Source organism: Pimephales promelas, chromosome 5, assembly GCF_988280905.1.
Source record: "Pimephales promelas chromosome 5, fPimPro1.hap1.1, whole genome shotgun sequence".
Lineage (NCBI taxonomy): Eukaryota > Metazoa > Chordata > Actinopteri > Cypriniformes > Leuciscidae > Pimephales > Pimephales promelas.
The window spans coordinates 41,770,108-41,782,173 of record NC_142773.1 but is presented as its reverse complement, the minus strand read 5'-3'; the positions used below and the strand labels follow the sequence as shown (position 1 = coordinate 41,782,173).

The 12,066-nt window shown below is 33.2% G+C and overlaps 1 protein-coding gene across 1 annotated transcript; it reads right to left on the bottom strand.

Annotated features, from left to right (window-relative positions):
- Positions 1-2,219: 2,219 nt before the first annotated feature.
- pgpep1 (pyroglutamyl-peptidase I) lies at positions 2,220-10,425 on the bottom strand. Its single transcript, XM_089131561.1, has 5 exons — positions 10,270-10,425; positions 9,022-9,074; positions 8,518-8,634; positions 6,482-6,714; positions 2,220-2,561 (listed from the first exon to the last, which is right to left on the bottom strand). The coding sequence occupies exons 1-5, from the start codon at positions 10,298-10,300 to the stop codon at positions 2,369-2,371; spliced, it is 627 nt and encodes a 208-aa protein (XP_088987687.1). The 5' UTR covers positions 10,301-10,425; the 3' UTR covers positions 2,220-2,368.
- Between the last annotated feature and the right edge of the window lie 1,641 nt (positions 10,426-12,066).

Genomic DNA, 12,066 nt, shown 5'->3' with positions numbered 1-12,066 from the left:
ATTTAAATGCATTACGTTTTAACGACCTAATAATATGTAATAACCGTCAATATGTGTAATTATCAATTATTTGTTTTTATGTATCTGACTTCATCAAAAGGTGAATAAAGAGTGAAAAACCTGAAATATTTGGACCTCTTAATGCGCATTTTCATTGTAAACATACTTATATTAATAGGCCTCTATCTTTATAATACGATATGCTGATAATAAAATTAGTAATGCAACATTTTGTTACATTTTACAACATGAAAAACACATTTTGTGAATTTAAGATGAAAAAACAATTAAATAAGGCAGAAATCATTTATTAAGAGCTACGGTTTATAAAAAAGTGGAAGAATAAGGAAACACAAACATAATTAGGAAACACAACAGCGTCCACCAGAATGTGGGAATATTAAAGTATACACTTGTCAGAACACTTAATTCAATAAAACTGACCAGTGGAAATAAGGAAATGCTGAAAATAACAGTGTTTTTAGGCAACATTAAAATAATGAAGATTCACAGCATTATCTGTTTGGTCCAGTACGTTGTAATTAATAACTCAAATTCCAGTAAAAATCTTAGAAAAACAAACTAAAGAAAGAAAATTAAAACCATATGCAATTCAAATCACTCTTTATAAAATCATATAATGGATAATGCAATGCAATGTATAATGTGATGTATAATGTAATGCAATGCTATGTAATGTATAATCTAATGTAATAATTGTATGTCATGCAATGCAATATAATTTAATGCAATGTATAATGTCATGCAATGCAATGTAATTTAATGCAATGTATAAAGTCATGCAATGAATAATGTAATTTAATGCAATACAATGTGCAATGTTATGTAATGTAATTAACTGTCAATCAGCAGTTTAAAGAGTTATTTTAGTACAGGGCCAAAATTCTACATAGTCCAAAATTCCAGCATTTTGCAAAGAGTAAGAAAGCAATATAAGAAGAACATCTCCAACAACATCCACTGAGAGAAGACAGACATCACCTTACAATCATCTCACGACTTCACATTTCGTATAATTAACAAAAGCCAAACCTCTGATGTCTTCACAGCCAGCACAGATAGCAATAGACCTTGATTACTCAAAAGGCATCAGATTTAGACCCTGTACATTAAAGGATTAAAATGGTGAAAAACACATTTGGATTGGACAGTTAGGAGTGATGCATGTATCCTAAAAGTCTGATTACTCACTTTGGCACTTTAATAGCCAGACAGACATAGTTATTACGTCCTTATTTCACTGTCCAGAAGCCGAAACATTGTTTTTACTTCGTCGTCATTTTAAACCAGCCTTTCCACCTGCTCTGTAGTCTGTGATCAAATAAGCTGGGGTGCTTATACTCCCGGCCCAGTGTGTGTGTGGGGTATTTTTGAAAGCTGCAAATGATACTGTCATTGAGATTATAGTTTTCACCAATATTTTAAATTGTTTTTAGTTTTGTTAACTATAAAAACCCTGATTTGAAACGCTACATTCACACTTAATAGGTAACACATCACAATAAGGTTTAGTTAATGCATTAACTAACAATGAGCCAAGGCAGTCAAACGATTAATCGCATCCAAAATAAAAGTTTGTGTTGACATAATATATGTGGGTGCACTGTGTATAATTATTATATATATATATATATATATAAATACACACACATGCATGTATATTTAAGAAAAAAATATTTATATATAACATTTTTATATTTATATATAATATAAATTATATATAAATCTATATACAGTACATACTTGAACATATTTCTTAAATATATACAAGCATGTGTGTGTATTTATATAATTATACACAGTACACCCACATATATTATGTAAACACCAACTTTTATTTTGGATGCGATTAATCGCGATTAATCTTTTGACAGCCCTACAATGAGCACTAACTGTTTTCAGCATTTATTAACCTTTGTTCATGATGGTTAATAATAACAATGCTCATGTTAGTTCACAGTGCATTTAAAGATTCAACATTTGAGCTTAAAAATGTATCACCCAAGATTAATAAATGCTGTAGATGTATTGTTCATGTTAGTATTAGCAAATAAAACCTTATTGTAAAGCGTTAGCACGTAATCTGTTAAAAAACGAATATTTAAAACAAGACGACGGTGAGAGAAATAGACATACTATAGTTTCGACACGGTTTTCACATTATGCATAATACCAAATCTCTGCATGTTTCAAGTATACCCCACTAAAGTGCTTTCTTAATGATTTGAGCCCAGGATTGAGTTTAGCACACGAGTCGACTCTCACACCAGCTGAATGCTCCGTGTACGTAGCACAAGTCTTCAAATGTGCATGAGCTCTTGAATCCAAACAAGAGTGTGTGAGACTCTCACTGGTGGTGCGGACAGTGTTTCTTTCCCTTGTTTTGCTCCATCAGTTCAAGCATCTCCAGAACGACGGCTCTGAGGGCGCGAGCCAGATCCTCTGCGCTGTACGGTTTTCCCAGAGGAGGAACATGGACAAACGCAGATCTGCCGTCGCCCAGAAACAGAGACGTGTAGTAGGTGTAGTCACACAGATACCTGAGGAAAGAGGATGGGGGATGGGGTCTTTGTTACACTGTAATTATACATTTAAAGGGATAGTTCACTTTGAAATGAATTTATTCGTTCGATAGGACATGTAAACACCTGATCGGATTGAAAACCGAAACTGGAAAGTTCTATGCATATGCAATGACAGAAATGGAGAATTATGACTTGTTAAACTGCCATTATAAAGCTTGGAAGACCCAGGACATATTTCTATACATCAGGGTGAATAAATCATGGGCTAATTTTAATTTTGGGGTGAACTATCCCTTTAAGAGGGTTTTGACTGATTATTATGACCTCTGACTGTAGAAGTGAGATCAGTGTAGTTTGAAATATTGGCTAATATGGACTGGATGCTTATATAATGCGTCTCTTTATTCAATATAACAATACATCAGTGCACTAGTCTGCATAAACCATAAAGACCTGGAATACAAACATTTCTGTCCTTCAGAAACAAACATATTATTATGTAATAACACAATTATTATTTATAATTATTATTATATAATATATAATATTTATTATATATTGAATAATAAATATTATTATTTAATAATATTTATTATTAAATATTATTATTTAATAATAAATTATTATTTATTATTAAATAATAATTATATTATTTATTTTATTATTAAAAGTCTCCATATATATTGTGAAAAGAATATATAGGAAATTTTAAAATTTGTATTTGTTAAATATATTGTCGTGTTAATCTAAAATCGTCGTCTCCTAACTAGGACCCAGAATAGATAAATATTAAACCTGATTAATATGAAGCAAATGCTGGTTATAATGCACTAACAGCTCTATATTAGTGCAGTGTGAGCATGTCGACAGATCAAATCCAATTTGAAGCTTGTGACATATAAACCCGATCAATTTATTTAGCGTTCATGTAAACACTATGTTCGGATTCATCATCTGGATGAAACTAAATGTGTCCATGTAAACGTAGATACAATACAATGAGAACATACAGTACAAAACACACATACAATTTGCGGTCATAAGTTCACATATACCTTGCAGAATCAACAAAATCGTAATCATTTTAAGAAAATTATTATTTTATTATTTATCAATGACATTAAGTATCTAGCATATGTAAACTTTTGACCAGCTCGATTAAAAAAAAAAAAGTCTTGTGGACTATATGCAAACATTTGTTAAGTGAAATATATGCAAATATCACATGAAATTTTAATGATCCTTCTTTATTTTGTTAACCCTCTTGGGTTCTTCGTTTAACAGTCACACTCGGGGCCTTCGGGTCAAAATTGATTCATATTTAAAAAAGAAAATCCACATTTTTTTTTTTTACTTGTTTTTTATAATATTTTTTCTTTTCTTTTTTGGTGTTTTGAGAAAATTTCAAAAATAAAAAAAAATTATAATTAGTATTAATGCAATAATTATGACCAAATTCTCCCCCATTGAATATAATAGAAAAAAAATATAAAAAAAATTTTTTTGAAATTTTTTTTTTAAAGCTGTATTTCATTTTGGAGTCAAGCCTAGGCCTCATAAAAGCAATTTTTGAAATTAGATGGATGCCATTTCGTGGACAAACTGAGCTTTTTAAAAATGCATTTGGTGTGTTTGTGTTTGTGTGTGTGGATGTGTCTGTTTTGCACTCTTGAGGTTTTATAGATTCACCCCTTCACTGTTGTGTGCTTTTTTCAAGATCGTTGCTGATTTGTAGATTGTACGCACAAAAAAAAAATAAAAAAAAAGTATTTTCACATTTTTGCCAATTTCCCATTCATTTCCTTTATCAGTCCCTCCAGAAAAACGCGATTATGCGATCGCTGAATTCAATGCAAAATCAGCCAAAGTCAGCATATTTATGCGGGGGCCGCATTTTTTCGAATAAGCCGCACTTTCGCAGCATAAAATGCCGATTTCCATGCAAAATATGCGGGGCTTGCATGATTTCATAATCCTCGCATTTTCGTTGCAAAAAAAAGTCACATACATCTTCGCAGAAAGTTGAAAAATGTTGCGTTTGCTTCATACAAGAGCAGCCATTTCCTCCTGTTTCCATGGGAACGTTATGAAGTGACGCAATTACGCGACGGGATAGCTCACAGCTGAAGTTATTGCAGAGGCCAGAAAGACTCACGGAGGCGATTGACATCTCACAAATCGAACTCGTATAACTGTCTGTCACACGTTCTACCATCACATCGTTACTTAATAAACAACATAAGATAAAAGAATAAGCATCAAACAGAAATTACCCGCACACATGGGGTGTTTGAGGCGCACACACTGCAGACAGTTCAGCGCGGAGCTCTTAAAGGGGCCACACCTTATTTACACTCGTTACAGTCTGAAATAAAACATTGCTGATTTTGTAATTGTGAAAGAGAGTCTATTGTGCACTTATTGTTTGAATGTCCCTATTTTTCAATCTTTTGGAATGAGATGTCTCAATTTCTAGGTTTTAAAATGAATTGCAACCTTGTCTTAAATTTGTCATCTTCATAAATGATTTTGACTTTCCTATAAGAAAAATGTATGTTATCGATTTTTTCTATTATTAGGAAAATTTCATATTCATCAAACTAAGTGGAGTAACTCAAAACCCAACTTTGCTCATTTCAAAACAGCCTTTAAAATGTATTTTGAGTCTTTAAATTTAAAAAAAAAAAAAAATCGAAAAGCCCAAAAGATCTGTATCTCTGCTAAAGGAATTTAATATGTCTGTGATGCCCTCTATCTTTTTTTTTCTTTTTTTTTTTTTTTCCAAATTATTGTTTCATGTTTTAGGCTACTTCTCAGATGTTATACTTATCAGAAAATGTGTAAAAGAAATGTCAAGAACTTGATATCAAACTCTGTGATTTTGAAAATTTAATAAAAATAAAACAAGATGAGAAATTAAATATTCCCAGCACTTTCTATGATGTAGTATGCTTGCTACATCATAGAAAGTAATAAGAAATGACTCTTTACATTAAGGTAGTAGCCTAGTGAGAACAAGGTTGTTGGGGGAATCACTTTTTTTTCTCTTTTTCATCAAACCGCAGTTTTTGCAAGTTCCCGCAATTTTTGCAAGTTCCCGCAATTTCATCGCATAAAATTGCATAAATATCCCGCATTTTCCATCGCATTTTTAAAGAAAACGGCCCGCGTAATCAAGGATTTTTGCCCGCAACAATCACAAAAAAACTCCGCGTTTTTCTGGAAGGACTGCTATACGGGTCATTTTTGACCCGAAGGTCCTGAATGTGACTATTTTTTTACGACCACTTAGACTTTTCAAAACCTGTCCCCATTTTTTTGGGGTGTTCATTTACCAAATACCATTAAAGTCACCAAGTTTCGGACCATTCCGATGAAGCTACGATTTTTAACATTTTTTTATTTAAACGCTTCGGGTCATTATTGACCCGAAGAACCCCAGAGGGTTAAAATGATTTTCGTTTTAGAAATTCTGCAAGGAATCAAGCGAACTTATGACTGTAATTGCACATATTATGTCATTTTTACAATCTTGATATGCTTGAATGTTGATTATTACCAGTCTGTCAGTAACGCTCTGTTTACTTCCTGTCTCTCTGAAGCCCCTCCTACTGAAAAGCACACTGTGCTCCGATTGGTCAGCTGGATCAGTGTGCACTTCGAGTGTGTTTAGAAAATGTCTCGCCCTTTACCATAACCACCAGTTTCAACACACTACTAACTAACTCAACCAGGCCCCGCCCCTTTATTTGCATATTAATTATTATAATGAGGAATATTGTGACGTGTTCGTTCCCGGAAGAAACTCAAGAGGAGGCGTTTCAGCGAGTACAGAAACAACGACACTGAGCTTTTTCCTGCTCAAACAGCAACATTACACACTAAAAGTCCTGTTTAAAAGAGCATTTCACTGCGTGTTCGAGAAACGTCCATACCTGCCGGCGTCCTTCGAGACAGACACAGAGACCCCGAGCCCAGAGGAGTTGACTCTCTTGCAGACCGCGTCCATGTCTATAACAGAATGAATGCAGTCGGGTCCTCCCTCCTTACAGCAGCGGGATTCGGGACAGAACCGGCAGTTGTCCAGCCGCATGTAACCCTGGTTATGACCACACTGTTCCAGTGTTACTGTGGTGGCCATCCCCGAAACTCCAACGTGGACAACTAACTTTGAAAGAGCAGAAAGAAGAATATAAGCTTTAAAAAAAAAAAAAAAAAATCTGTTCTGTCAAAAATGCTTAATTTCTGTGCTTTAATGCATTAAAAATAATTAATCTAATTAACCAGTGCTTATTTCTCTGGGTTTAAACATTCTTGGAAACATTTGGAATTATGTAAAGTACACAAGTTTACAAAGTATATAACATTGTTCTAGTGGTTTTTGGATATTTTAATCCAAAAATCGTACATATTGTGCCTTTAATAGGGCTGTCAAAAATGATGTTAATGGTTTAACGTTCAAAAAAAATAATTAACGCAGCATTCGTATTTTATACGGATACGCATCCGTTACTGTATGCGTATGTGATCACGTGATCTGTGCGCTGAACCAGCTCCGTGAGCCAAGAGATCTGCATATAAACCAGTCATTTATTACTTAATAAACTTTGCAAAAAATATTCCTTAAAAAAAAAAAATTAAAGTATCAGCTGTATGCAAAGTGACCCATATTTGGGTTTTGGCTACTACAAATCTATATAATTGACTAATTTAATCATGGAGTAAATTGAGATCCGCATATCTCTAGAAATGAAACATGTTGGGCCTTAAAAATAAAAAAACTAAAGTAAAAGTTTGTTAAGAACCAGAATCTAAAAGGATATTACGAGATTCTTAATACTTCTTAATACACAAGTGCTTTTTCCCTTTTTTAAACTGTCCCCTACACACACACAAACACACACACACACACACACACACACAAATGTTTATGTTAGATGTGATTCATCGATTTGATAGCACTGGTTATACTAGGGCTGGGTATTGACACAAATTTCACAATTCGATTTGATTTCTATTCCGATTAGATTCAATATCGATTATTTTGGATATCAGTTCCAATAAATGGCTCCTTTTCTCAAGGAAATCAAATCTCTTAACTAATGCTGTAAACTATGGGAGTCCAGTTGTAGCCTATAGACTTCATTAGCCTAATATAAAGATAATAATGAACTGTTTTGTAGCTATACAAACACTTAAATTACACTTTTATTTATTTTTATAATAAGAAGATTATATGAAATATAAACATTCAAATGTGGCTGTCATAAAAACTTGCCAGATTTATTCAAACATGCATTAAATATTGAAGAACATTAAGATTATAATGCATATGTAATATGGTGTATATATTTAGCAAAATGCTCCTCTCTAGAGTTATTTTTTCTAGCTGACTAACGAGTTTACGTGGGTTTTCTGAGGTAAATATGACGATACATGAAAGATTCGGCTGATTGAGCGAATCAATGTGACACGATACGGATTTGGATAAGTTGTACTCCATCTTTAACACACTTTCAGATGCTCATTCATGTTTATTTGGCGCTGTGACTGGTATTATTAAGCCGGAAGAGAGATCAGCGCTGCTGCTTCTCCAGAGCGATCTCAAAAACGCTATTTATGTTTTTGAATTTGTAAAGAAAATGGACGTAATTTGAAAATTGACACTTTGTTTCATATCAATAGTAACAAAGGACAAAGATTATTGCGATTTTTTGGATGCGCGCAGCCGCAATACAATAATCCATTCATTCAAATGAAACAGGATGACTAATCGATTCTTGAGATTTAAGAATCGATATCGGTTCGTAAAAATGAGAATCGATTAATATCAAGAAATCGATATTTATTACCCAGCCCTAGTTTATACAGATAAAAACTCATTTGCTACAACACAAACATGCGGTAATGAGAAATGTTTAGGTGTTTTATCGCGAGTGTGTGTGATTGCGAGCAGATATAGGTACGCTACTTGTGGGAGGTGCTGTTTCCATAGAGACGGCAGGAGAGTTTGGACGGCCTGATACTCCACAGGAACTTCAGCAACATGAAGGTTTATTTCGTCACCCAAACCCAGTTTCTCCAGCTCCTGAGAAGAGGACATTTTACACAAGAAAATGTTACTGCTTCTCCAACCTTTGTGAAGATTTCAGACCGCCAATACTGTCTAATACTATCCTTATCTAGTAATCATTAATAGTTGTAACTGCTGCCTAATACATTCATTCTGTCTGTTTTACTGAATACATGACTTTAACTAACCACATAACGTATGAATATTGCCATATGTACATTACTTTGATACACTCATCACTGACTGATAACAGAATCATTGCTGATTGTGTATTGTAAAAAGTGCTATACAAATGAAATTATATTGAAATTAAGATTAGATTTACGCTGAAGTCATGCATAAACAAACATAACTACAGATCATAGTTCATCTGCTCATTTCCTACAGGTGCAAATATAATACCTGTACTGCCACCCAGCTGGCATTGACCGCATGTTCACCAAACGGTCCGAAACCTACAGAAACACAACCATATGGCAGATATAACTGTCTTATATATATATATATATATATATATATATATATATATATATATATATATATATATATATGATTCTGATTGGTCAATGGTGTCAATCTACAGTCAAACATTTTGAATAATAACAATAAACTGAGTAACAGTTGAAGAAGAAAAGAACATTTAGAATCAAATCAATATTTCATGTCAATCTATTTATTTGGTAATTAGTCATATGATGTGCAGAATAATGTGCAAGTTGACACATGTTCTCTGGCCGAATGTTCTCCCCTGCTAGTTCACATTATAATCAACTTCTCTTTTATAGGCGTTATACCCTTTAAACTCAAGCTGGAGTCAGCAGAATCGAAACAGTCCAGAGTCTAAGACTGGATTTAATGAGTAACTGCATATTTTTAACAGCTCAATCTGGAAGAAAAGTAGTTTTTAAATGTGCAATGATGATGGAAATTAGATGGTAAATTACTTTTACTTTAAAATATGACAGTACTGAATGATTATACAACAGTACATATAGTCATTTACAACAAACAGGATGATCATCATAATGCTAAAGCTATTAAATGTATATTAATTAATATCATATGTTAATAATTAATTAGTAATTTATACTAAAGCTGAAACAAAATATATATATTTGATGCATTTTTTTAACTAAACAAAAATCAGAAATGTTGCCTTGACTAATTGAAATATGCAACGCAACAAATAAAAACTAAAAATTACAAGATAATAATTGATATATTAATACAAATATAAATGTATTATAATAATATAATATTAACAATAGTGAAATAACACTGACTCTAAATACTTCAAAGATAGCCATAGTAAAGTATTGTTATAAATGTCAAAACAAACATAAACGGAAATTTACATGGTACACGTCCCAAAACAGTACTATGGTAAATAAAGTATAAAAACTGAAAATTAGCATGGTAAATGATAAAAACATGAGTACCATAGACAGTAATAGTAAAATACATGGTATCAACACAGAAAATGAAGAAAAGAAAAGACAAGACACGAAAGAACAAGACAAGAAAACAAAACAAAACAAAAGAGACGCGGACTCAGCTGTCACTAGAAAAACTCTTAAAACTAAAACAAAAACCACATGATCCATCAGAAACATACCGTTTTCCGCTACCAAGATTTTTATCACAGTTTACCTGTCACGATCACCGTCTTCTTCTGGTCCATCACTGACAAAGAGGCGAGTTTCGATCTAGAACAGAAGAATGACCATTAGATGAGATCTTCACAAACTGGCATCATGAGCAGGGACTCTTCCTCTCGTTCTCTCCGTCTCTGAGCTGAGATCAGCGGTAACGGTGCACAACAGCGCCATCTGTCGCTCTGGTTGTATTTATTTACCCTCGGGAATTTTTCAGTTCCTGAAATAATAAATACTTTTAAGATGATTATATAAATATATATTGTACACTTGTTTATTATCTAAATAATTACGTTGCCAAGACGATAAATACTCGTAAAAATCCCATTGACTTACATTGACCGAAAGTTGAGCCAAGACTGTTACAACTCCAACTGTCAAAATTCAAATTGAAACATCTATCTATCTATCTATCTATCTATCTATCTATCTATCTATCTATCTATCTATCTATCTATCTATCTATCTATCTATCTATGTTGTTACATCTTGCTAAATCATGTGGGCTAGTAACACTTGTACACGAATTAGCACATTGCTAGCATGTTTCTAACATGAATTAAACGTGACAACATGTTAACGTGATTTAAAACATTGTTAATTAGCATGTTGTTAACATGTTTTAACCTATTTTTAGTCTGTGGTTTTAAAACATTGCTAGCAGGATTTAACACATTGCTAGCATAACACGTTGCTAGCATGATTTAGATAGACTGTAGGCTACCATTGGCTTCTTTAAGTTTTAAAATTAGTTTAAACTTCAAACTACTACTGAACTAAACTACTCCAAACTTAAAGCTTTTAAAATTAAAACTCCTTCAAACTTTCAGTCTTGACGAACTTTTCTATCTAGTTGAACATTATGAACTTCACAGTGCTGTTAAATAAAGTTAGGCAGGATGGCACCAAGGCATTTATCTCTGCAAAATAATTGTTGCCCTTTAGAATAATCTTTGCCTAAACATAAAGCAATAAAGCATGCATGGACCTGCTTTATTGTGGAGTGATAGGTGGTTTAGTGCCAACACCCATAACAACTGAGATCTGGTCCAGCCCTGTTTGTTTTAGCCGGTTGCTGTGTCTTTAAAAGAATTGCTAGCCATTGAGGTGTTTATACTTTACCATAATCACTAGAAGTTCCTTCAGGCCCTGAGATGATGCTAAACACAGGAAGTGAGGTGGTGTAGACAGGAAATTCATTGAAAATGCTGCCAACAAGATATAACATATAAAGTGCTGAATTGCAAAAGGATCTTTTAATGGTCATACACATCTTCTACAGCAATTCCTTGAGGATAATTTTAGTCAAGAATCAATCTGCTCCCATATAGCATATTTACATTTATTCATTTAGCTGACGCTTTTATCGAAAGCGAATTACAATTGCTATGTCATGGTCGCACGCCTCTGGAGCAACTAGGGGTGAAGTGTCTTGCTCAGGGACAAATTGGTGTCTCACAGTGGATTCGAACTCAGGTCTCTCACACCAAAGGTATGTGTCTTATCCGCCATCACCACCCCAAATAAATATATATGCTTATTTATTTAAATGTGGTGATTTAAGGGAGGCAATGGATGAGAAAACAATCAATTTTACACAAATAAAACACAAATATTACAAAATGTGACATTAATAAAGTGTAAGTCACTAATTTTCTAAAGTAACATCTCTTGTTTCCCCCTGTAGACAATAATTGTATCCTTTAAAACTCATCTTTTATCAACAAAATTACATATTTAAACATTTTTTCCTGTTTTTTTTTTTATTATTGCGATAACCTTTTACATATGA

Excerpts from the sequence above, each read along its gene's own strand:
- pgpep1 (XM_089131561.1), bottom strand. The coding sequence starts at position 10,300 with ATGGACCAGAAGAAGACGGTGATCGTGACAG. Across the intron at positions 9,075-10,269 it reads GAAGACGGTGATCGTGACAG|GTTTCGGACCGTTTGGTGAA; the intron begins GTAAACTGTGAT and ends GTGTTTCTGTAG. Across the intron at positions 6,715-8,517 it reads GGAAACAGCACCTCCCACAA|TTAGTTGTCCACGTTGGAGT; the intron begins GTAGCGTACCTA and ends GCTCTTTCAAAG.